The following is a 24,312-nucleotide window of genomic DNA, read 5'->3' on the forward strand; positions in this document are numbered from 1 at the left end:
ACACGGGTTCGATCCCTTTAAAAAAATTAATAGACAAATTAAAGAAGAGGATGAGGGGCTTCCCTGGTGGCGCAGTGGTTAAGAATCCGTCTGCCAATGCAGGGAACACGGGTTCGATCCCTGGTCCAGGAAGATCCCACATGCCGCGGAGCAACTAAGCCTGTGTGCCACAACTACTGAGCCCTTGTGCCACAATTACTGAAACCTGCGCGCCTAGAGCCCGTGCTCCGCAACAAGAGAAGCCACCGCAATGAGAAGCGCGCACTGCAGCGAAGAGCAGCCCCCGCTCGCTGCAACTAGAGAAAGCCTGCACGCAGCAACAAAGACCCAACTCAGCCAAAGATAAGTAAATAAATTTATATTTTAAAAAAAGACGAAGGGGATGGGGGACTTCCCTGGCGGTCCAGTGGTTAAGACTTCGCCTTCCAATGCAGGTGTGGGTTCGATCCCTGGTCAGGGAGCTAAGATCCCACATGCTTCAGGGCCAAAAAACCAAAACACAAACCAGAAGCAATATTGTAACAAATTCAATAAAGACTTAAAAAAATATAGTAATAAAGAAGAGGATGGTTGGTCACTGCGGAAGTATGATTTAGAGGCCAAAAGTTAGAAATATTTTTTGAGTAGATAGAACCAAAATACAAAGAGGTAGAAATTATGAGGAAAAGGACTAAGAGCCTTAGAGGGTATCTAATATGTGAATAATAGGAGTTCTAAGGAGAGAAAAAAGAAGAGATGGGGGAGAGATAATAATTAAACAAATGGAAGAACTGTTCCTTAGTCTCAGCTTAAAAGGGCATGCCAAGTTACCAGCAGTTCAGTGATAGAAGATACACCTCTAGGAAAATCATTGTAAAATTCCTGAACTCCAAGTATAAAAAGAAAAGCTTAACAGCTTCCAGACAGAATAAGTAACTCACAAAAGAGACAGACTGACCCTGCACTTCTTATCCCCAAGACGGGAAGCTGAACTAACCTCACAGGTATTTGAGACAAAGGAAGCTACAACCTAAGAATGCTATAGTCTTTCAAGATATCATTCACCTGTTGAGGTGAAAGGATGATATTTACACATCTGGGAGGATTCAAAGAATGTATCACCCCTGTATTCCATCTGAAGAAATGACAGTCTAGAACTAAAATTTCTAAATATCTCAGCCTAACCTAGGAGATAAGAAGAGGAATAAAAATATTTCAAAGATCTCATCTGGAAGAGGAAGGAAACAGAGAAAGGGAGATGTACAGAGGTCTCATCTAAAGGCCTTGTTTTGGGGATTGGAGGAAATCAGGAAGAAATACAGCATCTTACCAAGGGACAGAGGAGACATCTACTTCAAGTAACAGTAGAGACACTTGTGTGTAATTATGAGTGCCACGAAAGGACAGAAACAAGTAAGGAAGTCAATCAAATGTGGCTCCACCTCACTCATAAATGAAGAAATACAAATTTAAATGTTTTTTAATGCCATTTTTATCTGTCAGATTGGCAAAACATGAAAAGTGTGATACTATCCAGGGTTACTGTCAAGAATAGTGGAGGTGGGGAGGTACCCTCACACACTTTTGATGGGAATGTAACAGATGTAATCTTTTTGAAGAGCAATTTCACAGCATCTAGCAAATGTAAAGTGAACATACCCCATATTGAATCATCCCACTTGTATTTTTTAAATGCACATACATAAAATATACATTACTTTAAAGTTATGAAGGTACTGAGAAACTCTTAACCATGGCTGGTAGGGAGGTCAGAGCTTGAGAAGGGAATTTATGCTTTTTACTTTCTGTACTGATTGATTTTTTACCTTAAGCACATATTTTCTTAAATGTATAAAACTAGTTCATTAAAAACATACATGTCCTCTTACCCAGAGATTCCATTTCTAGGAAATTACTCAACCATCCAGCACTATACCTGCACATGTATGGACAGATAATGATGTAAAGAGCATTTTTATGCATAGGTTTGCAATAGAAAAGACAAAAAATCTAGAAACTACCAAAATTTCCATCAATTTGGTTAATAAATACAAGCACATTCTTAAAATGGTATGTAATGCAGCATCAAAAAGAATGAAAGTGATCTATATGTACAGATGTACAAAGATGAAGTTTAAGACACTGTTTACTAAAGAAAGCAAATTGCAGAAGAGTATTATAAGCATATTTATAGAGTTTTTAAAGGACATGTGTATATATGACAGTGAACTTTGGTGGCAGGAAATTTTAACATTGTTTACCTCTGGGTAGTAGGACTGAGGATTGAAAGAAGTAGGGAGGCAGACTTTTGTTTTTTCCCTTTGTATATTTCTGTCTTTTGCACAGTTTTAATTTTTTTCCATGAACATATATTACTCTTATAATTTAAAATATCAGTTAACTTTTTAAAAGTGCAATAAATGGTATGTGTGTATACCCATACACACATATGAAACTGTGCCTAGTACATTAAAAATATCAAATGGCATGAAACATCAAAATGCTGAATTACAAAAATACCATATTACCACATGGCATCTTTGTTAAATAATTTGCACTTAATCGTCAAGCATTTTTACCTCGACATTTCGCGATACCTTTTTGCACCTTCTGTAACTAATTACTCAACATAATTGTTTCTCTCAGAAATGTATGGCCCCATTGGGAAGCCCAATTGCAGGGCACATATACCATCCTGAATAAAATCCCTGTCTGCTGAAATCTTCAATATTCTGCATAGCATTTAAGAAACATTTAAACCATAATATCTAGAAATGAGAAAATCAATTGAATGTGCTATGTATAAAGTACAGTGTTTTGAAAATCTATTGCTGAGCAGTTTCAGCATCAATTGTATGGATGTAAATCAAATGTTTTAATAATAAGGATAATTACAAAATCTTACTGGGTCTGTTGTAAGCACATTTTTTAAAAAGGTGAATGTCTCTTAATATAGCAACCTCCCTTGCATGTTCAAGAATTTCAGTTCTTGGTAGCTTTCTATTATAAAATATTTGTCATGTTTCTCTTTCACAAGGTTCCACAAATCGCTCATGCCTCTCTCTAGTGGGACACTTTGCTTCAGTGAGGAGAGATACATGTTGTTAATACTAGAGGAGAATGTTTTAAACACAGAAATGGAAGAGTCCTGGAATGGCATGATAAGCACAATGCTCAGAACAGAGATAAATCTAGAAAATTAGGTCCTTTCATCCAGTTCGCTTTAGGGGTCTTTTTATAATAGCACAAATACAGAGCAAGTAAATAAGTTTACTTTTTTCTTTTCACTTATGTACTTGCTTCTTGCTCTCATGAGTGAGGAGATAATGACCAAACCAAATCTAGCACCTAGTTTTATTTGCTATCATTTGACACCACCAAGTGCCTACAGAAATCAACTGACCATTCAAAACCCTTTCCAAGGGACTTCCCTGGTGGTGCAGTGGTTAAGAATCCACCTGCCAATGCATCAGACACGGGTTCGAGCCCTGGCTCGGGAAAATCCCACATGCTGCGGAGCAACTAAGCCTGTGTGCCACAACTACTGAGCCTGTGGGCTGCAACTACTGAAGCCGGCGACCCTAGAGCCCGTGCTCCACAACAAGAGAAGCCACTGCAGTGAGAAGCCTGCACACTGCAATGAAGACCCAATGCAGCCAAAAATAAATAAATGAATTTATTAAAAAAATAAAAAAATCTACAGATTGAGGATTTATCTGTCTAATTGACACTGTGTCTATGAATGAAACATCGTGACTCTGATGTCAGGACACAATATCTACTATATCTAGTTTAGTTTTTCTCAAGAGATAGAGGGAGTCACTGAACACAGGAGAGAGATGCTCTTGAAAGTAGCCAAGAAATGGAAGCACCCCAAATTGTCCATGGATAAAGAAAATATGACATATACACAATGGACTATTATTCAGCCTTAAAAAAGAAGGCAATCCTGTCACATGCTGCAACATGGATGAACCTGGACGACATTATCCCTAGTGGAAGAAGCCAGTCAGAAAAAGGAAATACTGTATGATTCCACTTGGATGAGATATCAAGAGTAGTCAGAATCATGGAAACAAAGTAGAATGATGGTTGCCAGGGGCTACAGGGAGGGGGAAATGGAAAGTGGTTTTTCCATGAGTACAGAGTTTCAGTTTTGCAAGATTAAAAACTTCTACAGATCTGTTACACAACAATGTGAAGATAATTTATACTATCGAACTGTATACTTAAAAATGATTAACAGGGTAAATTTTATATTAGATGTGTTTTCTAACCACAATTAAAAACTTTTTTTTTAAAAGAAGATTTCTAGACCCCACCCTTGATCTAAATGAGAAACTACGGAGGTTAGGCTGGGAATCTTTTTTTTTTTTTTTTTGGCCACGTTGGGTCTTCGTTGCTGCACATGGGCTTTTTCTCTAGCTGTGGCGAGCGGGAGCTACTCTTCATTGTGGTGCACAGGCTTCTCATTGCGGTGGCTTCTCTTGTTCCGGAGCACGGGCTCTAGGCACCCGGGCTCAGTAGTTGTGGCGCGCAGGCTCAGTAGTTGTGGCGCACGGGCTTAGTTGCTCCGTGGCATGTGGGATCTTCCCAGACCAGGGCTTGAACCCGTGTCCCCTGCATCAGCAGGCGGATTCTCAACCACTGCGCCACCAGGGAAGTCCCTAGGCTGGGAATCTTGATTTTAACAAGCTCCTTAAGTGGTTTGGAAGCACATTCAAATTTGAGAAGCACTCTCTGAAACATATTTCCAAGTACCTCAGCAAACTACTAAATTCTTTGTCTTTTCTGCCCTCTTCCACCCTTCATCATGTCCCTTCAGGACAGACTTTTGGACGTAGCCAGGCCAATTATTCAACAGCCTAAAGGGGCTGAGCTAGTCCACTCAGGTAAGTTTTAGGACTTGCTATAAAGGATGAAGACAAGGATGTAAGAACCAGCATTTCACTTTGATGTGAACGTGGTCAATGCTTTCTTTCCTTTTTCTGACTTTAGGTCATTAACTTACCATTTCTGGCCTTCATGTCCACAGCTTTATGATCCAAATCAGCTGTGCCCTAAGAATAGAGCTAGAAGTCCGGTTTGGAAACTTCTGGGGGTCCCAAAACTGTAGAAAGAATACGAATGGCCCTCAAATGCCTAATCTAGTTCAGGCCAATCTTTGTGGTCCAGTTGCAGCCTGGAGAAGATTTGGGAGGCAGTGTGGGTGGGGAGGATGAATCCAGGGCTACTCTCTAGTGTTCGAATCTTCCCTGATGTGTCAGTGTCACTGAGAAGTCACCTAAGTCTAGTGCTTTTCAAACTGTGGATCAAGACCCTTGAATGAGTCAAGAAATTTAGTGGCTTACCACCAGCATGTTTTGGAATGGAATGGAAGTAAATGGAATGGAAAAGAAACCATCAGAGTGCCTGAGTAAGTATAAATATTGTTTAAGCAAACCTTTGTGGTTTTTTTGGGGGGTGGGGGAATCTGTGTGTACTGGGTCATGATATAAGATGCCTTTTTTTTTTTTTTTTTTACTGTGAAAAACATTCCAGAGTTTGAAAAACAGTGATCTAGTTATCTGTAGAGAGAGGGGGTTAAGGAGAGGTATCTTTCCAGACCAGAAATAGGGCTGAGAGAAGGTATGGAACAGAGCGAGATTGAAATTGCTCCCATGGCCCAAGTCCCCAACCTGACCCTCTGAAATTTATCTCAGAACCCTTGAGAAAAGGGAAGAGAGAAAGGCTTCCCAGGCTCTGACATATGCCAGTGGCTTGGCTTTTCTTATTTTTCACCAAACATCTAACCATGCCGAACCAACCAGGGTTTCTAAAGTCTTTGCTCCAGCTGCTGTGCCTGACATCACCTTGATATTCCTCAAATTCACAATGGTCCAAACAGGATTTTAAACTCATCTTTTAGTGATACAATTTGCAATTCTCGCTCCTGGAAGATTTTAGGTATACATTGCCTCCAGGGAAGATTACCCCTGCTGACACAGTCTGCACTTCAAAGCTTCCTACCTTATCTTCAGGTGCCAGAATTGTTAGGAGGATGTGTGTTACTAATCGCTCAGGCTTTGGGGGCAGGCAGGAAGTTTGTGGCATTGCTATCAGTTTTACATTCCATATTACACAAGAACTAGGTAGGTACCTTCCTCAAAGAAGACCCTGAGGTTTAGGAGGTTAATTTTCACAGCCAGATACTAAGTGGTGAAAGGGGACGTGAGCTCAGGCTTTCCTGGTTTCAAAGCCTACACTTTCCACTACTTCAAGTTGCCTCTTTTGTTTCTGAGTGACAACATTTCATATGAATCTGGATCTACTTCCATTTGAGCTGTTTTAGAAACTGTTCATACTGCTTTCCCAGCTAAAGTGTTCAAATGACTCTCAAGCAATAGCAAAGACCAGTGTTGTAGAAATGAATTTACAATGAACAGGGATCAGTGTTGTTTTCGATGGGAATTGAAAATCATACAGGTTGATTGTTCATTTGACTGGCTTCTTTAAAGAGACAGTAGGAGAATTAAATGCACAGAGACTAAGCATAGATAATATGGCTTGACATGAATACCAGAAGTCTAGGGCTGGATTTCTAGATGTATTAGATGAAAATTGTTTATATAAGGACATATTTCCCAAATTATAACAGAAATCACTAGCAAAGTATGGTTCAAAATACACAATTTCTTTTAGTAAAGTTTTTTCATGCCCCCACCAAAGTACAGAAAATTAAGTCTACTTATATCAACCCTTCATATATTTATAACTAGTACTTAAAAATCCTTGAAATGAGAAGGTGCTCTTTTAAGATTTCACTCTCTGAAAGCCATTGAACACTCTTACATGAATATTCATTTTAATTTGGCTCATTTTTTGCTTCTCAAATCATACATTTTCCTCTGAGATAAGCCACACTAAAGAAGCTTAATTTTTCACCTTTTATAAAATCACCATATACACTGACCTACTTACTATACTGTACCAAGTAACTGATAAAGTTTTGGAAATCAATTATCCTCACCCGTCCATACAGCACTGTTAGGTCCCTGTGCTGTTCATTTGTATTTCATGATGCTACTTGATGGGAAATGAGACATGGCCTGAAGAATGGGATTAAAGGCAGAGTGCAAGCCAAAAATGAGGCTATTTCACGTACCCCTTCTCCCAAGAATGTGTTGCTTTGTCCTGAAATTGGAATAATTGACTCTGAAGGAAGGAAGGAATAAGGCACAGAACTTGTTCTAAACCATGTTTATTAGCCAAAAACCAAGGCTACTTCCTTTAACCAACGAGACTGTCCATCAACAAAGCATTCAAACACTCACTATGTAAGTCGAGGCAATTTCTTAGGGATGGCATCTAAAAATTACGTTGTAGTAAAAGGGCCAAACTAACACTATATGTCACTGGGACTTAACTTCACAGGTGAGGAGAAAAATTAAGGGGTCCACAGTTGATCACTGAAGGTAGGATTCCATCTCAGAATCATCACTGATGTAAAGTACTATTCCATCACTAGGCAAACCCATACCACACATCTGGAAATAGATATACCGTGTTAAAATAGCACTCAGTTAAATTCACATCTAACCTTAAGCAGAAACTGCCGCTTGAAAGGCTTCTAATAATCTTTTTAAAGTTTTGTGAAACTCATCCTAATAAGGTAGAGATTCTGATTTGAAGAGCATTCCTGGGTAGTACTGTGGATACAGGGGTCAAGGGAAGTAGATCTGAACCTCAGTTCTCTGTAGGAAGGTATAATGCCAAGTTTAAGAAATTAAGTCTGACACAGACCTTCCCACAAATAGTCCAGGAAACCAGCACATGCCACCAACAAAGCCAAGAACTCCCCTGCTGCTTCTCAGAGCCTATATAAACCTCTCGCTCCCTCCTCTCAAACCAGAGAGAGGTAATCTTATAACATACAAACAGAATGTTCCATTAAGTGTCCACCCTCCAATAGACAGTCATTTGAAGTCATCTAAGTTTCTGCAGTGCTCTCACTTGTGTACCCATAATCCTGACTCCTCCAAAGATGGAGAAATACAATGAGACCAGTTAAGAACACTTTGTCACATTTTACAAAAACCTTGTTATAGATAAAATAAGAGTAAGATGTTCACCAGGCCAAAATGGTAACTCTAATTTATTAAAAGATTATCAGATCTGGGGTAGAGTCGTCAGTATATTCTAGTGGTGAGATTAGTGGCTTTCCTCCAAGCGATCAAGAGCTTGTGCACTTTATTCCATGAGTTCAAATCCAAGTGTGGGTCTCCAACCCAAGTGGTGTTTCCTGTTTCCATCCATCCACTTTATTACTGGAGTGGCTTGATAAGACTTGTGGTTATACTCCACTCTCCCTTTTCTTTTCTTTTTTATCTCCTTTGATCTGATCCAGACATCCCAGCAAATGCAAGCCTCTGGCTATGGCAGCCGAGAGAAGACATCCTTACCAAGATGTCTCTGGTACTTCAAGAATTACTATGTATGTATTGAATTAAATCAATTTCTGAAAAAAATAAAATAACCCTTTTTTTCCCTGCAGAAAGTAGAATTATTGGCTCTTCTGCAATGATATCGTGATAGTTCAGAAAAAGACCCTGTTTCAGGCAGTGCTAAGATCACTTTTCTGGAATTCTAGAAATTCTTTTTGGAGATGCAAGACTATTTTTTAATACATATTTCTTCCAGAGTCACCACCACCCCCAAACCCTATCTCTGATCTTGAACAATCGTGATTCCCAAAGTCACCTGGCCGGTTCTGGTCATCTAGATAACAGAAACTGGTGGGGCTCTCCAAGGGTTCTGCCCCCCTAGGCACACTAAAGTCAACAGGAGGCTCACCTTCTGGAGCCTGCGAGTGCGTGCGCTTGTAAATCCTCCTTTGCATTTCCTTCCTGGGGGTTTAGGAGGGTAACATCCAGGCAAGAGTATGCCCGATTACCCTGTTTTTCCTCAGCACCCTGCCTTTCACTAACTTCAATTGCTAACCCTGGAGATGTACAGTTGGAACGCCAGCTTCCAGTGAAGTTCCTAGAGTGCCGTTAAGTAATGCAGCTTTGGCCTTTGGATCTGGACTTGGTGTTGGGACTTAGAATTGCCCAAGGCAAATACGAAAGGAATGTGCAGTCACCCCAGACTTGGCATCAAAATAAAGTGAGAATAGAGGTGGCATATATCCTATGTAACATCCTGTGTCTGCTCTAAAACCACAGTAGCCATACAAGGTTCATTTTACCTGGAGAAAACTGAAAGACTTGTAAAGTAAAGTAGTTTGGCTAAATGACCTTGAGGTTATTCCTGGCTTTGAAATATCAGGGGGCCTCCAGTTATGCAGGATATCCAAACTACTAAAACCTGGGTTACTCGGTAGGTAATCTGAGTACATCAAGTATATTGAAAGACAATAAAAGAGACACTTCTGTTAAGCCACACTCATCAGGTCTGCTTACCTCCCATTGGCCAGAACTTGGTCACATGGCCACATCTTCCTGGTTGGGAAATGTAGCCTTTATTACAAGGTGGCCATTTATCCAGCTAAAAACAGGGGTTCTTTTACTATAAAAGGACAGGGGCAATTAGGTCTCAGCCATGTTTTCCTCCTGGTACTCCAGCCTTCCCCTCTAGGACTGTAGCCCTAACCTGAACAGCAGCAGCAGCCTAACAAGTCTGAGAGCCTTATTTGTCCTGCTCTCTTTGCATCAATTTCTCTTGCCAGTCCCATAGCTTTTATCTTTTACCTCAGGCTGCTGAGTAATAATGCATCTTCCATCCTTTTGCTACTGAGCTCCACTTCTGTAATTATGTAGCCCAGTATCAAAAGCTTGCCCCCTGGGGACTTTCCTGTGGCGCAGTGGTTAAGAATCTGCCTGCCAATGCAGGGGACATGGGTTCGAGCCCTGGTCCGAGAAGATCCCACATGCCGCAGAGCAACTGAGCCCGTGTGCCACAACTACTGAAGCTCACGTTCCTAGAGCTCGTGCACCACAAATACTGAGCCTGCACGCTAGAGCCCATGAGCCACAACTACTGAAGGCTGTGTGCCACAACTACTGAAGCCTGCACACCTAGAGCCTGTGCTCCGCAACAAGAGAAGCCACTGCAATGAGAAGCCCACGCACCACCACGAAGAGTAGCCCCTGCTCACCGCAACTAGAGAAAGCCCACGTGCAGCAAGGAAGACCCAACGGAGCCAAAAATTAATTAATTTTTTAAAAAAAGAAGCTTGCCCCTTTGGGTGCTGCTACTGGACCTCCTGGTTGCCCATTTTTGAGTCAGCTTTCAGCCAAGTCGATAGTACTAGCTAGGTCAGGTAGGGCTGGGGGTCCTAACCAAGTATCTGACATACTGCCTCCCCACACCCCAGACTACATTCATGCCATATCATCTTTCATGGCTCCAGCTGAAGCTATAACTTTATGATAAGGAGAAGTTGGGCAGGTGTAATAGATTAAAAACACAGTCAAAGCCACATCAGCACTAAACTGGAGGAGAAAGAAATACTGTGTAAATGTAAGTCTGGTATGGCCATAGAGTAGGTGCTCAATAAATACTTATTGATATATTCATTGGACTACACTGCTCACTGCACATCCACCAAAGAAATTGGAGATGGTATTTTTGGAAAGCAGAGTAGGGTTGTGGTCTTTACAAGCAGACACGAGTCCACCCTGCCTCCTTCACTAGCTGCCCTTATCTAGAGCCCATTTCTGATGTTAGTAACTCGTGGCGAAATATACTCTGTCTGCCCTTAGCCACCATACTACCCCACAAAAGCAGCTTTAGTGACATGATCAGCAATGTAAACTCCGGAATCAGACTGATCTACTAGCTGTGTGACACAGGCAAGTTACTAGCTCTCTATGCTTCAATTTCCTCATCTGTAAAATGAGAATTATAATAGTATGCACCTCAAGGGGTTGTTGTGGGAATTAAATGAAATAATGTATGGAAAGCATAGACCAGTAAATGCATGAGACCAAGTACTCGACAAATGTTAGCTCTTCAACCTCACTGCCCAGTGCCACAAATCTGGTCACTGGACTTTCCAAGCGAAGGCAGAGAACTGTAGGAGCCACAATCACTGCTGAGCTGAAGAAAAACCTCAATGGAGCACTTACCCACTGCCTTTCTTGAGCCCAGGTGCCCATCAGCCAGAAGCTTGAAGAAACCCTGGCCTAGCAGCTGGGTTTCCTGTTTGGTGGCTTCAGAAAGTGATATGTTTGGGGAATTAGTTAAGAGTGGAACTCTAACTATGGAAATAACATATAAATAGAAAATTAGCAATATCAGATGAATAAGTCACGGGTCTCCTAGTCAAGTACACGGATCCTTTACCTTTAGTTCACTGTCAAAGCACTGGGGCGTCCAGAAAAGGACTTTCTGCTCCCTTGAAAGTACTCTCCATCAAGGAACTACTTCTGCAGTATTCATCCTCCCTGACTTCCTTGCCATCTTAATAAGTTCTGTACTTCTTTTACTGATCCCTTTGTCCTGCACTCTACATTCTCTCTACTGTACCCTACACATACGCACATTCTATTCTACTCTCTCCCTTGAGTTCTTTCTGTCTTGCCTTCCTTCACAAAAGATTATATTTGGGAATGATACACACAGGGGTATACAAATTGATATTCTGCTGTCACAGTTAAAAAAAATACACACTGCATGGTAACTGGCACATAGTAGGCCCTCAAATGTTTGCTGAATAAAATCCTCCTTGACTGAACCCTCCAAGGCTGGATGGAGACAGAGTACCTGAGAAGATGCTCACATCCCTAACTCTGGTGAGAGCTGGAGGAAAGAAAAAGAAATATTATATGTCATCTATATCAAGCCCTATCTACTGTCTATCTTATACAATAAGAAAATGAAGCTAGGAAAATAATGTAATACAGATTACACAGCTATTTAAGGACAGAACCCAAGCGTGAAGCCTCATCTTCTGCTTTCCAATCCAACGCAATTCACTGTGAATGATGTGTGTACAAATACCCCTTACTTCCCAGAGTTATGAGTTTGTAAGGCTTGAGAGGCAGCAGCCAGCCACCACTCCTCCAAGTGGGGCCCTGGATTCAGACCAAGGTCTCCATTTCTGATCTCCAGCAGACTCTCCTGGCAGGGTTTGACATCCACACTTCAGTGGGGTGGGCTTCTAGGTGGATTTCCTATTCTAGGTGGATTTCCTATGCAACACTACATGAGGTTGGGTCTGTGCTAACTTTATGGGGGAAACACCCTGAAAAGGGGGCCTAGGACTTCACTCCTCCTCTACCCCAAGGCTCCTTGCAGGCGCTTTATTACCACCTTCCTCCAGGTTCCAGCAAGCCAGGCGGCTCTGGCTCAGGTCTCTGTGCAACTCGGCTCCCAGCGCCTTGATGAGGCATGTTTAATCTTCCACCCAGATTATTTAACCTCCGCATCCTTGTTAACAAACAGCCATTATTAACGAGATGAGAGACCACATGGGGTGGGCTTCTACAGACAATGCGCGCTCCCTTGGCCTTTCTGCGAGCAAATTCATAATCCTCAGCGAATCAGACGCCCGAGCCCTCCTGCCAGGCCCGCGAGGGAGTCAGGAAACTGTAGAAACCGGGAGATCTGGACCCTTATCCACGACCCCGCGCCTGGAGGGTCCGGGCTCTGCAAAACGGAGCTGTACCTCTCCCTTCCTTCCCGGCCTCCCTCCCTCCCTCCCTCCCTCCCTCGCTCGCTCTCCCAAGGGATTGCTACAGTGCGTTATAAATTTTACCTTTCCAGTGTGTAGGAGAGGCGAGAGGAGGCTGTGTCCCAGCTCCGGGCCGTCCTGTCCCCGAGGACACCAATTAAAGGCACTAATTGGACAGCAATACATCAAAGTCGCTCCCGGGAGTGGGTCCTCAGAGCGCCAGGAATCCATTAGTTGGGCCTTTGTTTCAAAACACAGAAATACAGAGGAATAAAAAATAAAATAAAAAGCACCTCGACGCGACGGGGGTGGCACGGGTGCTGTACCGCGTGGACTCCGCTCTGTGTTCGCTGGGAGCCCCACGCTCTCCTTTCCTACTCCAGACCCAGCACGTCAAACGATCTTTCCCGCTCGTCTGTTTTGAGCCCATCTCACATATATTCCCACAGAGCGCCGCCTGGAAAGACTCGATCGCCCCTGGGCCCGCGAACAAACAGAGCCCTTGTAGACGCGGCACACGGTTACCACTAACGCGCCCGGACCGATTCGGGGGAAAAAACAAACCCACTTCCCCGCGCACACTGCTCAGGGTCTCTGCCTAACCCGGCCGAGGAAGGGGAAGCGGACACCTCGGGGAGGCACATGTCACCTCGAAGTCGTGACGGCCTCCTGGGCTGCACTGGGGATGCGAGGCGGACAGCTCGTGGGAACCGGCGTCCCCGGGAGGGGTTAGTTCAGCATGCGGGGAGCGGCACTTCGATGGCGGAAGGAAGGAACTGGCTCTTCTTTGTAGAGCTGGATGCCACTCGCAGGCCCGAGGGCACCCGGAGAAGCAGGCCGGGGAGGGGCCCAGGCCCCGCAGGACGCGCGCGAGGCGACCCCAGGCGAGCTTCCGGCCCTGGAACGGCGGGGCGAGCGACCTCGTGGAAATAGGGGCGCTTCGGCTTTCGGCTTAGCCCGAGGCCAAGGGTAAGAAGAGACCGAGCGTCCAGAGTCCGGAAGTCCAGCTACCCCGCCCCGTGCGCGCGGCGAGGCCTCCCGACCGTTGGGGCCGAGGCCAGGGTATGTCGGACCCTGGTGGATCCCGGGCGTGGCCGAGGCCCCGGCTCAAAGGGCACGGCCTGGGGTCGGTGTCCGCGGGGCGCGGTGCCTCCAGATGTGGGGCCCGGGCCACACCGGCCGCCGCCCGGGCCGGGGCGCGGGGGCCTTGCCGCGGCTTCCCTCCAGACCTGAAGCAGGCCTAGGCGAGGGCGGCCCCCGGTCGCCATGGCAGCCAGGGAGCCAGCTGGCGCGCCCGGAAGCCGCGGCCTCACCTGGGCGGAGGAGAGGCTAGAGGCCGAGCCCCCAGCGCCCCTCCTCCTGCGGGGGCCACGCCAACTCGCTTCCCTCGAGGAGCCAGACTGCAATGACTGCTTTTGATCCCATTTGTTACTAACCCCGGCATTTGTTTTCCATTTTATAAACGCTTCCCTTTAAGTAACTGTCCCTGTTAACAGCGTACACCTTTCAGCAGTCCTCACTGCGCTATAAATAATCTCGATGAAGATGCAAGGATATGACTTTCACAAGATTGGACAATTGATTCAATCTGTGACCCGCGATCGCGAATAATATTGGAAGGCTATTTAAACAGATGAAGGTCTAAATTGTCTTGCTTGTATCTGAATTAATTTCTCATTCATCATCATTATGAAGTGATTGGTCTATTCAAGCTCTTCAGCCTGCTGGAACGGCGTGGGATTTAAATGAGATTGTAACACAATTTAAATGCTCGCCGACTTTAACGAGGCCAATTGAGCAGCTGCAATAAATACAAATATTTTTCTAAACAGCCTTGTTTTAAATAATTACTTAATGCTTTCATGTTATTTTTAACTGGCAATCTTTCTCTCTCTCCTGCTCAGAATATCACACACTTATTTGCTGAGAAGGCGATTTTGGAAACGACTTCGTGTTTCTCTTTGCTTTGTAGATGGTAGCATGAGTTTTGCCGTCAGTTTTTTTCCCCCCTTCAGAGTCAACATCTCGGGGTCCACAACCTGGCACAAATGGTGAGCTGGGCCTCGGTTTCGCCTTAATGCGGTCTGATATGTCTGCCCCCGCAAGAGCCAGGGAAAAGCTGAGTGATGGGAGAAATTTGCCATTTAGATCAAGTCACTTATCCAGACACGTTTTAGCTGGGTCTTGCAAACGAATCCGTGCAACTGCACTTACAAATGACACCCCAAAGAGTGGCGTCGTTTCTGACTTGACCTGATGACCATCATCAGCTTGAACAAATCAGAATTCCAGAGTATCTGAAAGGTGTCCCTTAGGAAGTTCAATCTGCCAGCAGTTTGGCTCCCGTGCAAGTCGACTGGAATGGGTGGAGGCTGGCTGAGGATTTCTTTGTTAGGGAACAGGCCCAGAAAGAGAACCTGGCCACAAGGATTGGTTGGGGGTAGAGTAATTGGAAGAAAATCCCAATTCTTTGGCCCAACCTCCTTTTCCTCCCCCCATTCACTGACACTACTCCCTCTCTCACTCCGGAGGACGGTGCTTGGAGACGATGCTAGGAAGGAAAAGCTCTTTCCACTACGAGAATGCCATTCGTCTGGCCACCCTCGGACAACTCAGCCCGTGACACCCACGCTCTTTGGCCGACATATGGTGAAGGGTGTTTCCTCGATTGCGGAATAATGGAAGCAACCGAGCGGGAAAAGCCTGGAGAACAAAAGAATCTTTTAAACTTTTGCGAAAGTCCTAGGCTGGGGGTGGGGAGGCACGTGACTGCAGCGGGGACCTAAGCTCCCGTTTGCCACGACCGTCTAGGGCCATATACCCCTGGGAGGCCAGGGGTGACAGGGTGCATTCTGAATCACCTCTCCCTCTGCCTGGGATGGGGAAAGAGAGACTCGATGACTGGAATGTGCCGGCGCGGGTTTCCCGGTTGGGAAAGCAGGGCCGATATAGTCACTAGAGAAATCATTCGTGGGACAGACAACATTGGGGGATGTGATCAAACTGCAGGCCAGGAAAAAAAAATGGGGACAAGGGTGGAGGAACCAAGTGATTTGCTATGTAACTGGGCAATTTAATGCCAGAGTTAAGGATCTGCTGGCCGGAATCATTTCGTCTTCGGAGGCTCTGCCGAGCTCATCCTCCTTATCCTGTTGTTTAAAATGAGCATTATCCCAAACATATGCAATGCAATCAGTTTGGTCACACTTACAAGAACACGCTTTAATAAGGCAATCAATCACTCGCTAACAAGACGGCGACGGCTCGCGCTGAGCGCGCACTCGGGCTGCTGGGTGGCTGGGCTTCCCTTCCTGGACCGATGGACCGCGGCTGAACGCTGGTCTGCGCTCCCAGGTCCCGCTGGGTCCCGAATAGGTTGAGGAGCCCAGGGAAAGTGTGAGTCGGATGTGAGGTGTCAGACTTCGCGAGGGGTGACCATGGACTCTGGGCCCCAAAGAGGCCTAGGACAGGGGAGGGGAAGCCAACGGAGCTGGGAGCTCATAGCTACATGAGTCACTAATAGCTGTGTGAGACCAGAGCCTCCGTTTTTCCACCTGCAAAATGGGACCGAGATGGGGGAAAACTAAGTAGAGATGCTCAGGAAATTGCAAAACAAAAACAATAATACGAAAACAACAATGTCAGTCCTACTGCTTGGTCTAGACTTCTCCTTTTACAGATGAAGAGATGGAGGCTGTGGAGGAGGAGGGCCTTGTTCACGATCATGTCCCATCCAGCCGCGCCCCCCCCATCACCAAAATGGAAGTATCCGGGCAGATGCTGCGGCTGGCGCAGGCGGAAAAGCCTATTTTTAGGTGTGGGGTTCTTCGAGGGAGTGTGAGTAGTGCGTGCCTAGCACCAAACCGCAAACCTTGGCAAAAGGGAAATTTCATTATGAAATAATGAGTAATTCCTCCTGGCAAGATGTATTGTTATATCTTCCACTGCAATTTGGAGGAAGAGAGGCTCAATTACCCAGAAAATACAGTCAATTAAAGGCTGCTGATTGGACACGAGGCCAGATCATCGATCTTGTACTTTCCAATATTGCTGCAGACACCTCATTTTCCCTCCCTATTAACTGAAAATACGCCTGGCATTACGGCAACCCGCAGCCCATTTACCTGTCGCAAGCAATCTTTGGCCCGATGCGAAGTAACCGAGAAATTTGCTGGGGTTTGGCACCTGGAGCTTCCCAACTGCAGAGGGAGCTGCGCAGGGCTGGGGGGTGGGGTGAGTGGCAGAGAGGATACTGGAAACCTCAGCACAAGGCTTTGCTTGGGAGGGTTTTCTCTAAACCCCAAGGAGGGATGGAGGCAGATTAAAGAGTCCCCGCCTACCCATGGATACACCAGCAGAGAACCCCTGAGTCCATGCAATCCTGAATGCCCAGCCTGCTGAGGACACCCATCTCTTCAGAGACAGCCACAGTGTCTCTCCTATGGGGACAGAGGATGACAAGGAGGTGGCCACTCAGCACTGTCTGTCCCTTTGCCCTGACCAGAAGACCATCCTTGGAGATGACTTCCAGTCTGAAGAAGATTCAAACCCTCCCATCCCAACTCAGGAGTCCTCCTCCCTCCTCTCCCCTCACCCTAAGATGCAGACCCAGCTTGACCAGCAAACCCAGCTCTCTGCAGTGCTCAAGCTCCACCCCCACTACCTCATTCGTCTCCACCCCCACTACCTCATTCGTCTCCACCCCCACGACCTCATTCGTCTCCACCTTGGGTTGGGGTGGAGGTAGGATCCACAGAGACCAGAGTCCAGAGTCCCCTTTCCTCAAAGGGTTGGGGGCAACTGGAGAAGGAACCATCAGGGTGAGCCCCTGATGGGATCAGCGCTCTGCTGGGCCAGTTGAGCCAAGTCTCCTAGCATGCACAGAATTAAGGAAACTTACACGCCAGGGCAGCTCAGCTCAGAACCCTCCTTCTCCATCTCTGTGCAATGTCCATTTGGAGCCTCCCAATGTCCAATAGAGGCTTGGGAGACTGTGTGTCCATCTTTTGACTCCTTGCCTACCCAAGCCTATGACGGCTGAACTAGTAATTTAAAAGGACTTAACATACTGCCCGCTGCCAAAAAATTTAAATGCTAAAGTGAGAATCATATCCAGCTTTATTGCAACATGGTCAACAAATTGTAACAGCAAATTCTTTGGGCGTCAAAGGAAAACCAAATCAAATTCATTCCCTACAGGAAGAACCACTCCCCCCAGTCAGGGTGAAACTTGCCTTGGGTGTGTGTGTGGGGCGGGGGCGGGGCGGGGGCGGTACAAGTTCTCCTCTCTCAAAAATTGGCTGCAAGAATGACTGTGGAAGTGAGAGTTTGGGAGTGGTTCCCAAACAAACCCTGGTGGAGGGGAGAGACAAGGTCCCCAGAAGGGGCAGAAGGCTCCCGCTAGTAATTGGAAAGTCAAGACCCATTGGCAGCTTGGGAGACAGAAGAATGTAAAATGCCAAATGCAAAGGGAAGGGCCAGAAAGCTCCCCGGTGAAGGGAAGGCAAGGGCTGGAAATTGCTTCTAATTTGCCACCAGATACCGAGGGAGAGAGATGAGGTCCCTGCTCCCTAAGCTCTTCCCTGGGCGCCTTGTTAACAGCTCAGCTCTGGGCTCCACGGCCAGCCAGCCGCATGGTGATCATATTATACATTCAACATTCAAAAACCCTCCTCACACACATCACTTGCTAATCAGGGTGTATGTTGGGCTCAGGGAGAAGAGGCTTGGTAGAAGCTGCCAGGGGAGCCTGGGGTATCTGCAGCCTCCCTGCCCTCGGTACACAAAAAGTAGGGGTGGAGATGAAGTTACAAGAGAGATATCAAGAAGCTAGGAGAGAGGAAAGAGATCAGGTGGTGGTAGATGATAGAATCAGAAAATATTGTGAAACTGAGGCTCCAGGAGGGTCAGAGAGCCCCCAGCTTTCTTGGGAGGGCCAGGATTCTCCGCCGTAGTAAGTCCTCTCCCTCTTTCTCCTAGATGGCTGGTGCGCTGCCATCCACAAGCCCCTTGCCATGCCTTGGAAAAGCTGGCAAAGATTAATCTCTACCTGCTCTGCATACACAGCATTTTGTTCCGAGAGACAGCAATTTCCCTTTCCATTGCGTGGGCTTGGCCTTGGCACTGGGGAGGGGTTCCGGGTGAGAAAGGGGTTGGGAGTGGGGGGCTGGGGAGCTTAGGGGCTGCGTATAGGTTGCTGTTGCAGCTAAGTTTGTTTAGCTTTGGAGCCACGGCCTCAGCCCGGGTCAGGGGGAGGGCGGCCGGTGAAGAACGGCAAAGAGGCGCCACCCCAGAGGAAGGTCTCTCAGCCACGGCCTCCCCACCCCCACTCTTGCTCCCCAAAAGCGCCAGCCACGGCCGCTTCCCGAGCGTCCCGATGCTCGAGGCCAAATCCCGCTGGTCCTCTGCGGCCCTCTTCTTTCCCCTCGGTACCCCGGGGGCGGGGAGCGGCGCTGTCTTGAGTCCCCGGGGGTTGCCCACGGGCGTCCTGGAGCCGGCTGCCGTTGGGCGGCCCCTTATCTCGTGAGGGGCACCTCCTCCCTCTGGTCCAGCGCCACAGAGGAGGCCTTGCTGAGCACGGAGGGCGCGAAGGTGAGGAAGGAGTCCGAGCGGGAGGTGGAGGCACAGGTGAAGTCCGAGGCAGCGGCGGCGGCGCGGGGCGCCAGCCCGTTGGCCGGGCCGCCGTGGCAGGCGAGACAGGAACAGGGACCGCCGGCCGCGGTGCCCAGTCCGTGCGCCGGGCCCGGGTAGAGCGGCGGGTGGCGGAAGGCGCACAGCAGTTCGGGCCGCGGGTAGGGCTGCGAAAGCACGCGGAAGGTGTCGAGCGGGCGCAGCGACCCGCTGAAGGGCGAGGCGGCGGCGGACGCGGCGGACGCAGCGCCCAAGCCCACGGGCGAGTAGTAGGGCAGGGGCAGGTGCGACGGGAAGGGGTAGGGCAGGCCGCCCGCGGCCGCCGCGTGGCTCATCATGTACGTGTAGAAGGCTGGGTCGGCCGGGTGCGGCCAAGTCATGGCCAGCCGCTGCCGCTTGTCCTTCATGCGCCGGTTCTGGAACCACACCTGGCGGGGAGGAGAGGAGAGGGTTCGGCGGCCGCGCGGGCCCCGTGCGCAGAGCCCAGAAGTCCCGCCCCACTGCCGGCGACGGTGCCGGCAGCACAGGAAAGAGCGGAGGCGGAGCCCCTCTGGGCGGGGGCAGATGCAGATCCCATCACACACCCCCTGGAGCTGGAATCCCTCCCGGAGAAGCTCAGGGAGCCACTCCAGTCTCTGTCCCTCCTCCCCTCTGCCCAGGCCGCCAGGACGCCGGAACCCGGTGTGGATGGGAAAGTGGTGGGGGCACCGAGGACTCCACCGGTGTGAGGCGGCGGGCAGAGATTCCCCAGAAACATGTCCCTTTCCTGCTGCTCTCCCATGGGGCACTTCCTTGTCACCTGCACAGGCACTTCATCCCCACTGTTTATTTGGCTAGGAAAGGGACAGTCAAGCGCATGGCAGCCGTGCTCGCCTAGGGACCGTCAGGTGGGCAAATCTGCTGGCAACTGCACCAGGCCTAGACACCCCCGGCCTAGCTGCCATGTGGGCAGGGAGACTCCAGGACCCAATTCCTAGCTAACGATTTAGGAAGTGGGAAGTTGGTATCTATTTCCTCCTGACTGGGTGTACCCCATCTCCCTGGTCCCTGGAGCTCTTACCTTGATTGTGGTTTCCGGCAGGTTTAGAGCAGCCGCCAGCTCACATCTCCGAGGCCTGGATACATAGTTCTCCCTGTAGAATTCCTTCTCCAGCCGTGCAATCTGCTCCCGGGTGAAGGCAGTACGGTACCGTCGCATCTGGTCACTAGCACTGCAGGCCAAGGTGCCCTGGGAGCCACCGCTGCCGTTGCTTTTGGGAGCCTCGCCGCTGCCATTGGGACTGCTGGCCAGTGCCTCAGAGCCAGGCCCTGTGCAGGGAGCCCAGAGTATATGCACACACAGAACACACAACAGACACACAGACACTGCTCATGTGGGGCTGTAGGCCAAGGGTGTGTATGGAGGGGGTGATGAAAAGGGACATTCCCCCTCTGAGTAGCCTCAGACTCTGCCTCTGCTGGGGTGGCAGGGACTTTGAGAACCCAGGAATGGAGGACAGAGGCTCACCATTCAGAGGAGCACATAGCAGCCATTAGGCCTGGCTGGGCTGCTGTTTGGGAGGCCTCTCTGTAAGGCCTGCTGGGTACAAAAGCCCCAGCCACCCTGGCTACCTGCCTTGGGGCACAGGGGAGATGCAGCCGCTCTGAACTTTCTGCCCACCATTGACAGGCGTGGGCAAGGATATGCATATCTGACAGGCAAGTGAGTTGAGATGCACCTTTGTCCTGGGATGTTGCAGGAAGTTGGGCAGGGACCGAGTTTCCTTGCTTTGTGTGCCAGGCTGCGGTGCAGGTGTGGGAATGTGCACTAGGCTGCATGTGTTGTGGGAATGGCACAGGAGTGTGTGTATGAGTATCCTATTACCTCACTATGTATGAATGGAGTATGGATTATTCTGAGGGTATGCTATGCTTAGTCTGGGTTGAGTGGACAAAATGGTAATGGGTGGATGTGGGTACTCAACAAGGTGTTGGCTGCCAAGGCCAGGGGGTGGTTTTTCTTCCATACCAGGCTCTTCTCACCCACCTGCATGGCTTTGTGGAGGAGTGTCTGCTGGTGGGCTCTTCCAACTAGCTTTCCACCCCTCTCAGGGAGACTCCCTTCCTGCTCATTCACCCCTCCTCCCCCCTAGCCCCTGGTCAGGGAGGGGTTCTCCAGTTACAGCAGTGTGACAGCCCCCCCATATGAGTGTAACCCAAGGAAGGGTGGGGCTCCTGCCCCCTGCAGCTCCTTTTCCTTTGGGTAGAGAAGTGGGACTAGGAAGGAAAGGGGAAGGGGGGAGGGCCAGAGCTCTGCCTTTTCAAATGCAACCGGAGACCAAAGGCAATTAGATCATTGGGACCATTTCCGACCTGGCGCCACCGAGCCCGGGAAGTGACAAGGTAATTTGGACCTCTGACCGACGTGCAAACTGGTCGAAGGGCCGCAGCACCCGGGCGCCCGAGTTGGCCGCGATTTTACGGTCCTTTATGGACTCCCGGCTTCCGCGCCTGGATGCTCCTTACACCCCGCCAGCCACAAACTGCCCGGACCCGCGTTTGATCTCGCCCACGCCGGGAGAAGGTGTCTTCCCCGCGCCGTTGAAGCAGTACCTCAAAGCTCTGGGGGGTTGGGGTGCACTTTGAATCCCCCTCAAGCCCAGGGCTTGTGTCTCCCTCCTTCCCCCAAAGCACAGCTGTCACCCTCAGTCCCGCCAATGCCAGAGCACAGAAGGAGACCCCCGCCAGGGCGCAGATTGCGGGGGAGAGTTGCTCAGGTGGGTCCCCCCAGCCACCCCGCCCTGGAGGAAAGGAGTGTCTTCCTCTCCTCCAGAGCTGAAGTGGAAGGTGGGCGCGTTGGGAGGCTGGGGGAGAGAAGGGGCGCGGTGGCTACCTTTGCTGTGCTGGTACTCGGCGTTCCCCGTGGCGCAGTCCGGGGTGCAGCTCACCTCGATTTCTTCATAGAAATCCGACTCGGTGTCCGAGCTGCTGGGTTGCCCCTGGCCTGAGAGGCTGTCGGCGGAGGCAGCCGGAGGTCCGGGGCCGAGCACTGCGGCCCCGGCTGCCCGCGACTCGGCGCCCGGCCGCGCAGCGCTGCCTGCTAGTCCGTCGACCGGCTCCTCTTCCAGGCCTCCCCCGCCGCGCTCCCGGGCGGCCGGAGGACCGGCCCGCGGGCTCAGGCAACCACGGGGCACCATCTTCTCGGGCGGCTCGGGCAGCGGGCTGCCCACGGCTTCGGACAAATTGGAGACCCTCTTGCCAACCAGAGTGCCAAGCTGACCCCCATCCAGAAATATAACCATGTCCTTTCGGCTCTCCATCCCGGGCTCTCAGAGGGGGGAGGGGGAAAGCCCCAAGTGAGCTCCTAGCCCCCCGGCTCCCTGGGTCCCCAGCGGTCCGACAGATCTTGGCTGCGGGGGGGAGAAAGAGGCCAGGCGACTGGGCGAGCGCGGAGCAGCCGGAACGCGGTGTAGACGGTGACAGCGGTGGTGGCGGTGGGGAGCTGGGGGTCACCTTGTGATGCGAGCGCTCCTCTGTGCCGCACCGCCTCTGGGAGGAAGCCCCATTGCCCTCTTCTTTCTAAGCTGTCATCCTCCTGCTGCAATCGTCATTACAGTACCGCTGATGACGCCACTCGGCGAGCGCAAGTGGATAAATAGAAACGTCTGCTACAGCGAAGATGAAAGGAGACCCGCAGCTAATGGCTCGGCAGTGATGCGCCAGGTGTGGGCCTCGCTCGAATGGGGAGGAGAGTGTGAAAACAGAGAGACACACACACTGAGAGAGGGAGACACCCAGGCAGAGGGGATGCAAATGGAATTCCGCAGAAAGAAAAGAGAGCTTAACGCGGTGAGTTCCGCACAGGCTGCGGGACTCGGTAATTGAATACGCTTTTGATATATATTTTTTTCTTATTGTTGTTCGGGCTTTTGTTTTCTTAACTTGGTGCCTTGTTCTAACACCGATGAGAGAATCCTTAACTGCATTTTAGAAGTGTGAAGGCCAATTCACAAGCCTCCCTTCTCTCGTCATTACTACAACTGCCTGTCCCTGGCGAGCTAACCTCGCCCGGGCTCCAACGTCTTTTTTACCAGCTACTGAAAAGCATATTCCCTCCCCCGCAAGTTGTCTGGAGAGCTTGAGCCTGGGGTCTCTTTCCTCCCTCCTCCTCCCTCCCAGCCCCTACCCCCAGCTGTCTCCTTCCTCCTGGGAACCAGAAGAGAACTTTGCCATTTTTCTTCCCCAACGGGCAAGAGATAAATGTCTTAATATTTTTTCTTTAAAGACGGCCTTGGCTGCTGACTCCAAATGTTCACTTTCTTTTTTTTTTTTAATCCCCCCCTCCCCATCTAGGTGGCCTTAAGCTTTCCACAGCCCAGCTTGACCTCCAGAAGGCTATTCATGGAAGAAATCGCTTTCCCATTTGCTCGGGCCTCGCCTGCACTTCAGGTATGTAGGGTGGGGAGAGGTTCTAAGGGTGGCCTTTTTTCTTCTCTTGCCTGTATTTTAAGGTATTTGTGCAGAGTCAACGAATTCCCCCAAACAGGTTTTGGGAGTTCAGAAGCGCCGGCAAATGCGGCCCCCGCAGCGGCAGCGGCAGCGGCAGAGGCTCCTAGCTGGGAGAAGGTGTTATTCTCACCCAGAGATTTGGGGCAGGGGTCGGGAACGACCAGCACGCAGCATTGGGGTTCACAGAGGGTTGACTCGCAGGGTTCTCCCTCACCCCCTGCCCCGGGGCTTTGGTCCCCTGCTGCAAAAGTGGGTGGCGTTGGGAGAGAAGAGAGAGAAGTCATCGAAAATGCCATGAAAGCACAAGTGACTGGGGTTCTCATCAATCGTTGAGAACAGAAAGGGGACCCCCATGGCAGGGCTGGGGGGCGTGAGCTGTGCTGAATATATTTGGGAACAGCCACAGGCTCCCTCTCAGGTCTTCTTCCAGGGAAGGTGGAACCCATTAGGAAACTGACCCCTTGCCAGCTTTGAGCAAGTGTATCCGGGCCAGGTAGGTGGGCTGGGTCTCTCCTCACTTTGCTGAGGCTGGGAGGCAGGCCCCTTCTTGGCTCTGCAAC

General features: G+C 49.2%; 1 protein-coding gene across 1 annotated transcript; it reads right to left on the reverse strand.

Annotated features, from left to right (window-relative positions):
* Positions 1 to 17,762: 17,762 nt before the first annotated feature.
* Positions 17,763 to 22,563, reverse strand: EVX1 (even-skipped homeobox 1). The gene is made up of 3 exons (XM_007112771.3): positions 22,137 to 22,563; positions 20,325 to 20,572; positions 17,763 to 19,692 (listed from the first exon to the last, which is right to left on the reverse strand). The coding sequence occupies exons 1-3, from the start codon at positions 22,561 to 22,563 to the stop codon at positions 19,150 to 19,152; spliced, it is 1,218 nt and encodes a 405-aa protein (XP_007112833.2). The 3' UTR covers positions 17,763 to 19,149.
* Between the last annotated feature and the right edge of the window lie 1,749 nt (positions 22,564 to 24,312).

Source organism: Physeter macrocephalus, chromosome 5, assembly GCF_002837175.3.
Source record: "Physeter macrocephalus isolate SW-GA chromosome 5, ASM283717v5, whole genome shotgun sequence".
Taxonomy (NCBI): Eukaryota; Metazoa; Chordata; class Mammalia; order Artiodactyla; family Physeteridae; genus Physeter; species Physeter macrocephalus.

Bases quoted from the DNA above. Each gene is read 5' to 3' on its own strand.
- EVX1 (XM_007112771.3), bottom strand. From the start codon at position 22,563: ATGGAGAGCCGAAAGGACATGGTTATATTTCTGGATGGGGGTCAGCTT. The intron at 20,573-22,136 runs GTAGCCACCGCG...CTCCCTGCACAG, and splicing joins CGAGTACCAGCACAGCAAAG to GGCCTGGCTCTGAGGCACTG. The intron at 19,693-20,324 runs GTAAGAGCTCCA...CCTCCCCGCCAG, and splicing joins TGCCGGAAACCACAATCAAG to GTGTGGTTCCAGAACCGGCG.